At 54.9% G+C, this 14713-nt stretch overlaps 1 gene segment (V, D, J or C); it reads left to right on the top strand.

Annotated features, from left to right (window-relative positions):
- The first annotated feature begins 2281 nt into the window (after nucleotides 1-2281).
- LOC142421519 (Ig mu chain C region secreted form-like) lies at nucleotides 2282-8087 on the top strand. The segment is given in 5 exon segments: nucleotides 2282-2309; nucleotides 2360-2884; nucleotides 4661-4981; nucleotides 5768-6085; nucleotides 7643-8087. Coding segments are annotated over 5 exon segments (1578 nt in total).
- Nucleotides 8088-14713: the final 6626 nt, after the last annotated feature.

Below are 14713 nucleotides of genomic sequence, written 5' to 3'. Positions count from 1 at the left end.
TTCTCTAGCAAAGCCCAGCTTTGAGCTGTAGAAACCAAGCCCAGCCTCGATCTTCTCTAGCAAAGCCCAGCTTTGAGCTGTAGAAACCAAGCCCAGCCTCGATCTTCTCTAGCAAAGCCCAGCTTTGAGCTGTAGAAACCAAGCCCAGCCTCGATCTTCTCTAGCAAAGCCCAGCTTTGAGCTGTAGAAACCAAGCCCAGCCTCGATCTTCTCTAGCAAAGCCCAGCTTTGAGCTGTAGAAACCAAGCCCAGCCTCGATCTTCTCTAGCAAAGCCCAGCTTTGAGCTGTAGAAACCAAGCCCAGCCTCGATCTTCTCTAGCAAAGCCCAGCTTTGAGCTGTAGAAACCAAGCCCAGCCTCGATCTTCTCTAGCAAAGCCCAGCTTTGAGCTGTAGAAACCAAGCCCAGCCTCGATCTTCTCTAGCAAAGCCCAGCTTTGAGCTGTAGAAACCCAGCTCAGCCTCGATCTTCTCTAGCAAAGCCCAGCTTTGAGCTGTAGAAACCAAGCCCAGCCTCGATCTTCTCTAGGAAAGCCCAGCTTTGAGTTGTAGAAACCAAGCCCAGCCTCGATCTTCTCTAGCAAAGCCCAGCTTTGAGCTGTAGAAACCCAGCTCAGCCTCGATCTTCTCTAGCAAAGCCCAGCTTTGAGCTGTAGAAACCAAGCCCAGCCTCGATCTTCTCTAGCAAAGCCCAGCTTTGAGCTGTAGAAACCAAGCCCAGCCTCGATCTTCTCTAGCAAAGCCCAGCTTTGAGCTGTAGAAACCAAGCCCAGCCTCGATCTTCTCTAGCAAAGCCCAGCTTTGAGCTGTAGAAACCAAGCCCAGCCTCGATCTTCTCTAGCAAAGCCCAGCTTTGAGCTGTAGAAACCAAGCCCAGCCTCGATCCTCTCTAGGAAAGCCCAGCTTTGAGCTGTGCAAGCCAAGCCCAGCCTCGATCTTCTCTAGGAAAGCCCAGCTTTGAGCTGTAGAAACCCAGCTCAGCCTCGATCTTCTCTAGCAAAGCCCAGCTTTGAGCTCTGCAAGCCAAGCTCAGCCTCGATCTTCTCTAGGAAAGCCCTCAAGCTGGGCAAGCAAAGTTCAGCCTTGATCTTCTCTAGCAAAGCCCAGCTTTGAGCTGTAGAAACCAAGCCCAGCCTCGATCTTCTCTAGCAAAGCCCAGCTTTGAGCTGTAGAAACCAAGCCCAGCCTCGATCTTCTCTAGCAAAGCCCAGCTTTGAGCTGTAGAAACCAAGCCCAGCCTCGATCTTCTCTAGCAAAGCCCAGCTTTGAGCTGTAGAAACCAAGCCCAGCCTCGATCTTCTCTAGCAAAGCCCAGCTTTGAGCTGTAGAAACCAAGCCCAGCCTCGATCTTCTCTAGCAAAGCCCAGCTTTGAGCTGTAGAAACCAAGCCCAGCCTCGATCTTCTCTAGCAAAGCCCAGCTTTGAGCTGTAGAAACCAAGCCCAGCCTCGATCTTCTCTAGCAAAGCCCAGCTTTGAGCTGTAGAAACCAAGCCCAGCCTCGATCTTCTCTAGCAAAGCCCAGCTTTGAGCTGTAGAAACCAAGCCCAGCCTCGATCTTCTCTAGCAAAGCCCAGCTTTGAGCTGTAGAAACCAAGCCCAGCCTCGATCTTCTCTAGCAAAGCCCAGCTTTGAGCTGTAGAAACCAAGCCCAGCCTCGATCTTCTCTAGCAAAGCCCAGCTTTGAGCTGTAGAAACCAAGCCCAGCCTCGATCTTCTCTAGCAAAGCCCAGCTTTGAGCTGTAGAAACCAAGCCCAGCCTCGATCTTCTCTAGCAAAGCCCAGCTTTGAGCTGTAGAAACCAAGCTCAGCCTTGATCTTCTCTAGGAAAGCCCAGCTTTGAGCTCTGCAAGCCAAGCTCAGCTTTAACCTTCTCTAGGAAAGTCCTCGAGCTCTGCAAGCCAAGCTCAGCCTCGATCTTCTCTAGCAAAGCCCAGCTTTGAGCTGTAGAAACCAAGCCCAGCCTCGATCTTCTCTAGGAAAGCCCAGCTTTGAGCTGTAGAAACCAAGCCCAGCCTCGATCTTCTCTAGCAAAGCCCAGCTTTGAGCTGTAGAAACCAAGCCCAGCCTCGATCTTCTCTAGGAAAGCCCTTGAGATGTGCAAGCCAAGCTCAGCTTTAAGGTCCTCTAGCCCCCCTCTAGTCCAAAGCGGCGTGTGCGTGGGGCGACCTAAAACCGAGCCTAAGCCCCCCCGCTTTGCAGAGCCACTCACCGGCGGAGCCGTCGGCGCACGGGGGCGGCTTGTGGGGGGGGGGGGGGGGGGACACACACGACCCCGCGGAATATGGGTGCGCGGGGCGGTGACGTCAGAGGTGGGGGGGGGTGGGGGTGGGGTTTAGGCCTGGTTTTTGGGGTGAGAAAGCCGCGGCGGAGGAAATTCTCTCGCCCGGGGTGAAACTTCCCCTCCGGCGCCCGCGGCGCTTTCACATCGTCTTTCGGCGAGACGGCTTCCTCGTGGTGGTGGTGGTGGTGGTGGGGTGGGGGTGGGTGTCCCGGGTTTGGAGCCAGGTGGCCACCAAAGTCCACCCGGCTCAGAGGTGGCCACCAAAGTCCAGCCCAGCCCAAAATCTTAAAAAAAATCCCCCAAAAAATTGTGTTTTCTTGGCAGTCGAGGCCAGCGCTCCTCACGTCTACCCCTTGGTCCCCTGCACCTGCGGGGTCAACGCCACCGTCGGCTGCTGGGTCTCCGATTTCTTCCCCCAACCCGTCACCGTCACCTGGGTCTCCAAAGTGGCGGGAGATGTTGCCACCTACCCGGCCACCCAGGGGAGCGACAGCTACTACAGCCTCAGCACCCAGTTCACCCTCCCCACCGCCGCTCTGCAGGACAACCAGGTCCAGTGCAAGGTGGCCCACGGCGGCTCCTCCACCACCGTCGCCATCGCGGGTGAGAAAGGACGCGGGGAGTCACCCCCAGCCTGGTGCGGTGGCGGCTCGGTGGCCACCTCGATGGCTTGGTGGTCCTCCCAGCCTTGCGTGATGGCTTGGCGGCCACCTAGATGGCTTGGCGTTGCACCCAGCTTTGCGTGATGCCTCGGTGGCCACCTAGATGGGTTGGTGTTGCTCTCTCTTGGTGGCCACCTCAATGGGTTGGTGGTCCTCCCAGCCTTGCATGATGCCTTGGTGGCCACCTAGATGGCTTGGTGGTCCTCCCAGCCTTGCGTGATGCCTTGGTGGCCACCTAGATGGCTTGGTGGTCCTCCCACCCTTGTGTGACGCCTTGGTGGTCACCTAGATGGCTTGGTGTTCCTCCCAGCCTTGTGTAATGCCTTGGTGGCCACCTAGACGGCTTGGCGTTGCTCTCTCTTGGTGGCCACCTAGATGGCTTGGTGGTCCTCCCAGCCTTGCGTGATGCCTCGGTGGCCACCTAGATGGCTTGGTGTTGCTCTCTCTTGGTGGCCACCTAGATGGCTTGGTGGTCCTCCCAGCCTTGCGTGATGCCTCGGTGGCCACCTAGATGGCTTGGTGGTCCTCCCAGCCTTGCGTGATGCCTTGGTGGCCACCTAGATGGCTTGGTGGTCCTCCCACCCTTGTGTGACGCCTTGGTGGTCACCTAGATGGCTTGGTGTTCCTCCCAGCCTTGTGTAATGCCTTGGTGGCCACCTAGACGGCTTGGCGTTGCTCTCTCTTGGTGGCCACCTAGATGGCTTGGTGGTCCTCCCAGCCTTGCGTGATGCCTCGGTGGCCACCTAGATGGCTTGGTGTTGCTCTCTCTTGGTGGCCACCTAGATGGCTTGGTGGTCCTCCCAGCCTTGCGTGATGCCTCGGTGGCCACCTCGATGGCTTGGTGATCCTCCCAGCCTTGCGTGATGCCTCGGTGGCCACCTAGATGGCTTGGTGGTCCTCCCAGCCTTGCGTGATGCCTCGGTGGCCACCTAGATGGCTTGGTGGTCCTCCCAGCCTTGCGTGATGCCTTGGTGGCCACCTAGATGGCTTGGTGGTCCTCCCAGCCTTGCGTGATGCCTCGGTGGCCACCTCGATGGCTTGGTGGTCCTCCCAGCCTTGCGTGATGGCTTGGCGGCCACCTAGATGGCTTGGTGTTGCACCCAGCCTTGTGTGATGTCTTAGTGGCCACCTAGATGGGTTGGTGTTGCTCTCTCTTGGTGGCCACCTAGATGGGTTGGTGGTCCTCCCAGCCTTGCGTGATGCCTCGGTGGCCACCTAGATGGCTTGGTGGTCCTCCCAGCCTTGCGTGATGCCTTGGTGGCCACCTAGATGGCTTGGTGGTCCTCCCAGCCTTGTGTGACGCCTTGGTGGTCACCTAGATGGCTTGGTGGTCCTCCCAGCCTTGTGTGATGCCTTGGTGGCCACCTAGATGGCTTGGTGTTCCTCCCAGCCTTGCGTGATGCCTTGGTGGCCACCTCGATGGCTTGGTGGTCCTCCCAGCCTTGCGTGATGCCTTGGTGGCCACCTAGATGGCTTGGTGGTCCTCCCAGCCTTGTGTAATGCCTTGGTGGCCACCTAGACGGCTTGGCGTTGCTCTCTCTTGGTGGCCACCTAGATGGCTTGGTGGTCCTCCCAGCCTTGCGTGATGCCTCGGTGGCCACCTAGATGGCTTGGTGGTCCTCCCAGCCTTGCGTGATGCCTCGGTGGCCACCTAGGTGGCTCGGCGTTGCTCCCAGCCTTCCTCCCGACCTCGAGTGACGCCTTGGTCATCTCCTAGATGTGTGCTCTCCTCCTCCCGTGGGAAAGCTCCTGAGCGACCCAAACAAGTACCGCGCTGCCGGAAAGGTCCTCCTGATGTGCTTCGTCGAGGGGAACCAAGCCGGCGACGCCCAGGTGCAATGGTTGATGAACCAAGAGGTGGTGGACCTCAACCAGGTGGTCTACAGCTGTGACAAGTGCTCCAACGACAAGGCCACGTTGGTGAGCCAGGTCAACGTCAGCCAGCAGAGCTGGGACATGGGAGCGGAGTTCTCCTGCAAAGTGTCCCACCGGTTGCTGAAGGAACCAACCGTCCTCAGCATCAGCACCTTCTGCACGGGTGAGGTTGGAGGAACTCACGGGTTCACGGTTTCTTGAAGGTCCTTGGCTGGTGGAGCTCCTGGAGCTCCTGGAGGTGGATGGATGGAAGTTTGAGAGGGTTGGGTGGTCGGGCGGCTCCGTGGAGAGGAGGAGAGATGGGCGGGTGCTCGGTCGCTTGGGGCGTGGTTGGACGGTTGGTCGAGGGGGAGGATGGGTGGGTGGGAGGGGCTGGAGAAGGTAGAGACGGGAGGAAGGCAGGGATGATGGGCAGATGGTGAAGGACGTAGAGATGGAGGGGTCGATGGACCCACCAGACCGCCGGGTGGCCCCAGAGCCACCTCAACCCTCCCGTGATCCCGTGAGGCCGACCGAGAAGGTCCGACGCCGGGAGGGTGGTGGCGACCGAGGGGCGGGGGAGGGGAAGGCGGCTTTTGGGGCGAAACCAGGAGATTTTGAGGACAGAAATTGTGGAGGAAGAGGGTGGTGGTGGGGGGGGGGACACCGTAGAAAAATGGGGGCGGGAGAAATTTTCTCGGAAATCAGCCCCATTCGCCGCAAATTCTCTTCGGTTTTCGGTGGGAGGGCGAGAAGATCGGGGAGGTGGTGGCGGTGGCGGCGGCGGTGGGGGTTGACACCTTCTCCTAACCGATCGGACGAGCGTTTTGGGGGGACACCAAAGCTTTGGCCCCCTCCCCCCCCCCCCCCCCCCCGCGAAGGGAGGGGTGGGTCCCGTTGAATTTGGCGTCCGCCCCAAGTTCCACCCGCTCAACGCCGTTGCTTCCCCGCCCCGCCCCACCCCACCCAGTTCCCAAACCAGCAGTGGAGGTCACCATCGTCCCCCCGTCCTTGGAGGACCTCTACCTCAGCCAGAACGCCAGCGTCACCTGCGTGGCCACCAACCTGCCGTCTGACAAGGACGTGAACTTCTCCTGGACGCGGGATAAAAGCAAAGCCTTGGACGTCACCTCGGGGACACCGGAGAAGCTGGAGAACGGTCTCTACCGTCTCACCAGCACCCTGAAGATCTGCGCCGACGAGTGGAACTCCGGGGAGAAGTTCACCTGCACCCTCAAAGCCCCCAGCCTTGTCTCCTCCATCTCCAAGTCTGTTAAGAAAGACGTAGGTAGGCGCCCATCCCTTTCTCTCCCGCCCTCCGAGTCCCGGCGTGGGAGGTGACGGGGTCTCCTGCCACCGTGGTGTCCACCGAGAAGCTCGGGGGAAACGGGAGACGGCAAGGGAAGAGCGGTTCGGGGCGAGTCGAAGGAGTTGGCTGGCAAAGTCCGGTCTACTGGGCTGGTCTACTGGAAGGTCTACTGGAAGGGTCTAGTTGGAGAGCGTGGGGCTACTGGGAGAGTCAACTGGGCCAGGCTGCTGGAAGGGTCTTGTCCACTGGAAGGGTCTTTGTCCACTGGAAGGGTCTTTGTCCACTGGAGAGGTCAACTGGGAGGGTCTACTGGAAGGGTCTAGTCTACTGGAAGGGTCTTTGTCCACTGGAAGGGTCTTGTCCACTGGAGAGGTCAACTGGGAGGGTCTACTGGAAGAGGCTGGTCTACTGGAAAGGTCTAGTTGGAGAGCGTGGGGCTACTGGGAGAGTCAGCTGGGCCAGTCTACTGGAAGGGTCTTTGTCCACTGGAGAGGTCAACTGGGAGGGTCTACTGGCAGGGTCTTTGTCCACTGGAAGGGTCTTGTCCACTGGAGAGGTCGACTGGGAGGGTCTACTGGAAGAGGCTGGTCTACTGGAAAGGTCTAGTTGGAGAGCGTGGGGCTACTGGGAGAGTCAACTGGGCCAGTCTACTGGAAGGGTCTTTGTCCACTGGAGAGGTCAACTGGGAGGGTCTACTGGAAGGGTCTAGTCTACTGGAAGGGTCTTTGTCCACTGGAAGGGTCTTGTCCACTGGAGAGGTCAACTGGGAGGGTCTACTGGAAGAGGCTGGTCTACTGGAAAGGTCTAGTTGGAGAGCGTGGGGCTACTGGGAGAGTCAACTGGGCCAGTCTACTGGAAGGGTCTTTGTCCACTGGAGAGGTCAACTGGGAGGGTCTACTGGAAGGGTCTTTGTCCACTGGGAGGGTCTTGTCCACTGGAGAGGTCAACTGGGAGGGTCTACTGGAAGAGGCTGGTCTACTGGAAGGGTCTAGCCTACTGGGAGAGCCAACTGAGCAAGTCTATGGGAGGAGACCAGTCTACTGGAAGGGTCTTGTCCACTGGAGAGGTCAACTGGGAGGGTCTACTGGAAAGGTCTAGCCTACTGGAAAGGTCTAGCCTACTGGAAAGGTCTAGGCTACTGGAAAGGTCTAGCTTACTGGAAAGGTGTAGCCTACTGGAAGGTTCTAGGCTACTGGAAAGGTCTAGGCTACTGGAAAGGTCTAGGCTACTGGAAAGGTCTAGCTTACTGGAAAGGTGTAGCCTACTGGAAGGTTCTAGCCTACTGGAAAGGTCTAGCTTACTGGAAAGGTCTAGCTTACTGGAAAGGTGTAGCCTACTGGAAGGTTCTAGGCTACTGGAAAGGTCTAGCTTACTGGAAGGTTCTAGCCTACTGGAAAGGTCTAGCTTACTGGAAAGGTCTAGCCTACCGGAAAGGTCTAGCTTACTGGGAGGGCCAGCCTACTGGAGGAAGTCAGCCCACCGGGCGAGCTCCGTCCTTCCCACCGCCCTTGACCTTCTCTTGCGCCCACCCTGCAGCCACCTCCGTGAAGGCACCTTCCGTCTACGTCTTCCCCCCGCCGGCTGAGGAGTTGGCCCGTCAGGAGACGGCCACCTTGACCTGTCTGGCTTTGGGTTTCCTTCCTCGTGACATCTTGGTGACCTGGACCCAACAGGACCGTCCCGTGGCCGCCGACAGCTTCTCCATCTTTGGTCCTCAAGAAGACGGAGGTACCTACACGGTCTACAGCAAGTTGAGCGTGCCGGTAGCCGACTGGCAACGGGGCGATTCCTTCGCCTGCGTGGTTGGCCACGACGGCATCCCCATGAACTTCGTGCAGAAGACCATGGACAAGACCATCGGTAAACCCACCGCCGTCAACGTCTCGGTGGTCCTCGCCGACGCCGACGTCACCTGCTACTGAGCTTGCCGGGAGCCGGGGGCGGGAGGCGCGCGGGGCTGTAATTCCGCATCCGAATAAAAACCAAACCCTAAAAAAAACCCCAAAAACGCAAAAAAACACCACCCCACCCCAAAAAAAACCCCCCGTATCGTGACGCGACGTGCCGACGGCGGTCTCGGTTGGGGTGGTCTTCGTCGGGCGCGGCCTTCCCCTCCCCCCCCCCCCCCTCCGCCCGTTAATTAATCGTAATTAGGGTCGGGGCGAACGAAACGGTGGGGAGATGTTGGGAGGTCTTCCTCGCTCCGTCGAGTGACGGTCCGAGGTGGCTTCCGCCGGGAAGATCGAGGTGGGTGGCGGTGGGAACCCACCCAGCCGCTCTCTTGGTGGACGACCCGCGGGGAGAGGTGACATCTCCTGGCAAACCACGCCCCCTCCTCGGGGGATCGTGAGCGAATGCTCGCGGCCGCTTTGTTCACAGCGGTTTTGGAGAAGGATTGGGTGGAAAATGGGCGGAAATGGGGTTTTTCACCAAAAAATCCTCGTGGCCCCGTTCTTCACAGCAGATTTTTGGAGAAGGATTGGGTCGAAAATGGGTGGAAATGGGTTTTTTTCACCAAAAATCCTCGTGGCCCCGTTCTTCACCGCAGATTTTTGGACAGGGATTGGGTCGAAAATGGGTGGAAATGGGGTTTTTCACCAAAAAATCCTCGTGGCCCTGTTCTTCACTGCAGATTTTTGGACAGGGATTGGGTCGAAAATGGGTGGAAATGGGGTTTTTCACCAAAAAATCCTCGTGGCCCTGTTCTTCACTGCAGATTTTTGGACAGGGATTGGGTCGAAAATGGGTGGAAATGGGGTTTTTCACCAAAAATCCTCGTGGCCCCTTGGTTCGCAGCGTTTTTGGAGAAGGATTGGGTCGAAAATGGGCGGAAATGGGGTTTTTCACCAAAAAATCCTCGTGGCCCCGTTCTTCACTGCAGATTTTTGGACAGGGATTGGGTCGAAAATGGGTGGAAATGGGGTTTTTCACCAAAAAATCCTCGTGGCCCCTTGGTTCACAGCAGATTTTTGGAGAAGGATTGGGTAGAAAATGGGTGGAAATGGGGTTTTTCACCAAAAATCCTTGTGGCCCCGTTCTTCACAGCAGATTTTTGGAGAAGGATTGGGTCGAAAATGGGTGGAAATGGGTTTTTTTCACCAAAAATCCTCGTGGCCCCGTTCTTCACCGCAGATTTTTGGACAGGGATTGGGTCGAAAATGGGTGGAAATGGGGTTTTTCACCAAAAAATCCTCGTGGCCCCTTGGTTCACAGCATTTTTGGAGAAGGATTGGGTAGAAAATGGGTGGAAATGGGGTTTTTCACCAAAAATCCTCATGGTCCCTTTGTTCACAGAAGGTTTTTGGAGAAGGATTGGGTCAAAAATGGGCGGAAACGGGGGGTTTTCACCAAAACTCCTCGTGGCCCCTTGGTTTGCAGCAGATTTTTGGAGAAGGATTGGGTCGAAAATGGGCGGAAACGGGGTTTTTCACCAAAAATCCTCGTGGCCCCTTGGTTCACAGCAGATTTTTGGAGAAGGATTGGGTAGAAAATGGGTGGAAATGGGGTTTTTTGGCCGTGTGCACCAAAAATCCTCATGGCCCCTTGGTTGACAGCATTTTTGGAGAAGGATTGGGTAGAAAATGGGCGGAAACGGGGTTTTTTCACCAAAAATCCTCATGGCCCCTTGGTTTGCAGCAGATTTGGAGAAGGATTGGGTAGAAAATGGGTGGAAATGGGGTTTTTCACCAAAAATCCTTGTGGCCCCGTTCTTCACTGCAGATTTTTGGACAGGGATTGGGTCGAAAATGGGTGGAAATGGGGTTTTTCACCAAAAATCCTCATGGCCGCTTTGTTCACAGGAGATTTTTGGAGAAGGATTGGGTAGAAAATGGGCGGAAATGGGGTTTTTTCACCAAAAATCCTCATGGCCCCTTGGTTTGCTGCAGATTTGGAGAAGGATTGGGTAGAAAATGGGCGGAAATGGGGTTTTTCACCAAAAAATCCTCGTGGCCCCTTGGTTCACAGCAGATTTTTGGAGAAGGATTGGGTAGAAAATGGGTGGAAATGGGTTTTTTCACCAAAAATCCTCATGGTCCTTTTGTTCGCAGCAGATTTGGAGAAGGATTGGGTAGAAAATGGGTGGAAATGGGGTTTTTCACCAAAAATCCTCGTGGCCCCTTGGTTCGCAGCAGATTTCTGGACAAGGATTGGGTGGAAAATGGGCAAAAATGGCGTTTTTTGGCCGCGTGCACCAAAAATCCTCGTGGCCCCTTGGTTCATAGGAGCTTTTTGGAGAAGGATTGGGTGGAAAATGGGTGGAAATGGGTTTTTTTCACCAAAAATCCTCGTGGCCCCGTTCTTCACAGCAGATTTTTGGACAAGAATTAGGTAGAAAATGGGTGGAAACGGGGGTTTTTTGGCCGAGTGCACCAAAAATCCTCATGGTCCCTTGGTTCGCAGGAGATTTTTGGAGAAGGATTGGGTGGAAAATGGGCGGAAATGGGTTTTTTCACCAAAAATCCTTGTGGCCTCTTTGTTCACAGCAGATTTTTGGACAAAGATTGGGTAGAAAATGGGTGGAAACGGGGTTTTTTTGGCCGCGTGCACCAAAAATCCTCATGGTCCCTTTGCTCGCAGCAGATTTTTCGACAAGAATTAGGTAGAAAATGGGTGGAAATGGGGTTTTTTTGGCCGAGTGCACCAAAAATCCTCATGGTCCCTTGGTTCACAGCATTTTTGGAGAAGGATTGGGTAGAAACCGGGCAGAAATGGGGTTTTTCACCAAAAATCCTCATGGTCCCTTTGCTCGCAGCAGATTTTTCGACAAGAATTAGGTAGAAAATGGGTGGAAATGGGGTTTTTTGGCCTCGTGCACCGAAAATCCTCGTGGCCGCTTTGTTCCCAGCAGATTTTTGGACAAGGATTGGGTAGAAAATGGGCGGAAACGGTGTTTTTTCACCAAAAATCCTTATGGCCCCGTTCTTCACTGCAGATTTTTGGAGGGTTGGGTAGAAAATGGGCGGAAAAGGGTTTTTTTCACCAAAAATCCTCATGGCCCCTTGGTTACAGCAGATTTTTGGAGAAGGATTGGGTCGAAAATGGGTGGAAACGGGTTTTTTTCACCAAAAATCCTCATGGCCCCTTTGTTCGCAGCAGATTTTTGGACAGGGATTGGGTCGAAAATGGGCGGAAATGGGGTTTTTCACCAAAAATCCTCATGGCCCCTTGGTTCGCAGCAGGTTTTTGGAGAAGGATTGGGTGGAAAATGGGCAAAAATGGGGTTTTTTGGCTGCATGCACAAAAAAATCCTCATGGCCCCTTGGTTCACAGCATTTTTGGAGAAGGATTGGGTCGAAAATGGGCGGAAATGGGTTTTTTTCACCAAAAATCCTCATGGCCCCTTTGTTCGCAGGAGATTTTTGGACAAGAATTAGGTAGAAAATGGGTGGAAATGGGGTTTTGTTCGGCTGCGTACACCAAAAATCCTCCTCTCCCTTTTGCTTGCAGCAGGTTTTTGCACAAGGATTGGGTGAAAAATGGGGGGAAACGGGGCTTTTTGCTGCGTGCACGACAAAAAACCTGCACCCTCTTGCTTTGCAGCAAGGTTTTGGCCAAGGATTGGGTGGGAAATGGGCGGAAAATGGGCAAAAATGGGTAAAAATGGGTAAAAATGGGGTTTTTTTGCTGCGTGCACCAAAAATATTTGTGATCCCTTTGCTTGCAGCAGGTTTTGCACAAGGATTGGGTGGAAAATGGGGGGAAACGGGGCTTTTTGCTGCGTGCACGAGAAAACCCTGCACCCTCTTGCTTTGCAGGAAGGTTTTGGCCAAGGATTGGGTGGAAAATGGGGGGAAAATGGGTAAAAATGGGTAAAACCGGGTTTTTTTTGCTGTACGCACCAAAAATCCTCGTGATCCCTTTGCTTGCAGAAGGTTTTGCACAAGGATTGGGTGGAAAATGGGGGGAAACGGGGCTTTTTGCTGCGTGCACGACAAAAAACCTGCACCCTCTTGCTTTGCAGCAAGGTTTTGGCCAAGGATTGGGTGGGAAATGGGGGGAAAATGGGCAAAAATGGGTAAAAATGGGTAAAAATGGGGTTTTTTTGCTGCGTGCACCAAAAATATTTGTGATCCCTTTGCTTGCAGAAGGTTTTGGCCAAGGATTGGGTGAAAAATGGGGGGAAACGGGGCTTTTTGCTGCGTGCACGAGAAAACCCTGCACCCTCTTGCTTTGCAGGAAGGTTTTGGCCAAGGATTGGGTGGAAAATGGGGGGAAAATGGGTAAAAATGGGTAAAAATGGGGTTTTTTTGCTGCGTGCACCAAAAATCCTCGTGATCCCTTTGCTTGCAGAAGGTTTTGCACAAGGATTGGGTGGAAAATGGGGGGAAACGGGGCTTTTTGCTGCGTGCACGAGAAAACCCTGCACCCTCTTGCTTTGCAGGAAGGTTTTGGCCAAGGATTGGGTGGAAAATGGGGGGAAAATGGGTAAAAATGGGTAAAACCGGGGTTTTTTTTGCTGTACGCACCAAAAATCCTCGTGATCCCTTTGCTTGCAGAAGGTTTTGCACAAGGATTGGGTGGAAAATGGGGGGAAACGGGGCTTTTTGCTGCGTGCACGAGAAAAAACCTGCACCCTCTTGCTTTGCAGCAAGGTTTTGGCCAAGGATTTGGTGGAAAAATGGGGGGAAAATGGGCAAAAATGGGTAAAAATGGGTAAAAATGGGGTTTTTTTGCTGCGTGCACCAAAAATATTTGTGATCCCTTTGCTTGCAGAAGGTTTTGGCCAAGGATTGGGTGAAAAATGGGTGGAAACGGGGCTTTTTGCTGCGTGCACGAGAAAACCCTGCACCCTCTTGCTTTGCAGGAAGGTTTTGGCCATGGATTGGGTGGAAAAAGGGGTAAAAATGGGTAAAACCGGGGTTTTTTTTGCTGTACGCACCAAAAATCCTCGTGATCCCTTTGCTTGCAGAAGGTTTTGGCCAAGGATTGGGTGGAAAATGGGGGGAAACGGGGCTTTTTGCTGCGTGCACGAGAAAACCCTGCATCATTTTGCTTTGCAGGAAGGTTTTGGCCAAGGATTGGGTGGAAAATGGGGGGAAAATGGGTAAAAATGGGTAAAACCGGGTTTTTTTTTACTGTACGCACCAAAAATCCTCGTGATCCCTTTGCTCGCACGGGTGGTTTTCGGAGCCGGGCCGTGAAGGGGGTCTCCACCGCCCACCCCCACCACTGAAGCTCCCCCTCCCCCCCCCCCCCAGATTGCCTCCTGGTGATGGTGGGCGAGGAGACGCAACCCGAGGCGGAGGAAGACGCCACCGACCTCTGGACGGCCGTGACCTTCGTCGTCCTCTTCCTCCTCAGCCTCTGCTACAGCACCGGCGTCACCCTCTTCAAGGTAACCGCGCGCCCGAGCGACTCCTCGCTGACTAATTACGGTCGATTAATTAAGACTGGGTGTCTCTCCCAGGTCCTGTGACTGCTGCGGAAGGGTGAAGACCCTGGTCCTCGGTTGTCCCCTCCCTTCCCCTCCCCCCCCCCCTCCCTCCCGGCCGAGCGGTGCCCGGGGGGATTTTGTGGCTTTTTTGGAAAATTCAGATTCCAAAGATCCTCAGCCCCTTGCCACCGGCTGGCAAAAACCCCATTTTCCCTTGAAATGAGCCCATTTTCCCTTGGTGCCTCGCACCCCGATTCCTGTCGAGCTCCTAAACCCCCATTTTCCCTTGAAATAAACCCATTTTCCCTTGAAATCACCCCGTTTCCCTTGGTCCCTTGCACCCCGATTCCCATCGAGCTCCTAAAACCCCATTTTCCCTTGAAATAAACCCATTTTCCCTTGAAATCACCCCGTTTCCCTTGGTCCCTCGCACCCCGATTCCCATCAAGCTCCAAAAACCCCATTTTCCCTTGAAATCACCCCGTTTCCCTTGGTCCCTCGCACCCCGATTCCCGTTGAGCTCCTAAACCCCCATTTTCCCTTGAAATCACCCCGTTTTCCCTGGGTGCCTCGCACCCCGATTCCTGTCGAGCTCCTAAACCCCCATTTTCCCTTGAAATCACCCCGTTTCCCTTGGTCCCTCGCACCCCAGTTCCCGTCGAGCTCCTAAACCCCCATTTTCCCTTGAAATCACCCCGTTTCCCTGGGTGCCTCGCACCCCAATTCCCATCAAGCTCCTAAAATCCCATTTTCCCTTGAAATAAACCCATTTTCCCTTGAAATCACCCCGTTTCCCTTGGCCCCTCGCACCCCGATTCCCGTCGAGCTCCAAAACCCCCATTTTCCCTTGAAATCGCCCCGTTTCCCTTGGTCCCTTGCACCCCAGTTCCCGTCGAGCTCCTAAACCCCCATTTTCCCTTGAAATCACCCCGTTTCCCTTGGTGCCTCGCACCCCGATTCCCATCGAGCTCTAAAACCCCATTTTCCCTTGAAATCACCCCGTTTCCCTTGCGCGCCGCACCCCGATTCCCACCAGGCTGCCAAAAAAACCCCCAAAAAACCCAACAAAAACCCCACTTTATTTTTTTCCCCGAAATAAACCCATTCTGTGCTGGCGCATCCCCCCCCCCCAATCCCCCCCCGCCCCCCAAATTCCCATCGAGCTCCCCAAAAAAAAAAACCCAAACTCCCCTCATTTAACCCCATTTCTCCCCCTTCGCCGCCGCGCCGCG

This window comes from Mycteria americana, chromosome 31 (assembly GCF_035582795.1).
Source record: "Mycteria americana isolate JAX WOST 10 ecotype Jacksonville Zoo and Gardens chromosome 31, USCA_MyAme_1.0, whole genome shotgun sequence".
NCBI classification, from domain to species: Eukaryota; Metazoa; Chordata; class Aves; order Ciconiiformes; family Ciconiidae; genus Mycteria; species Mycteria americana.
Note: the sequence above shows the minus strand (reverse complement) of the source record. Positions and strands in the feature narration are given on the sequence as shown.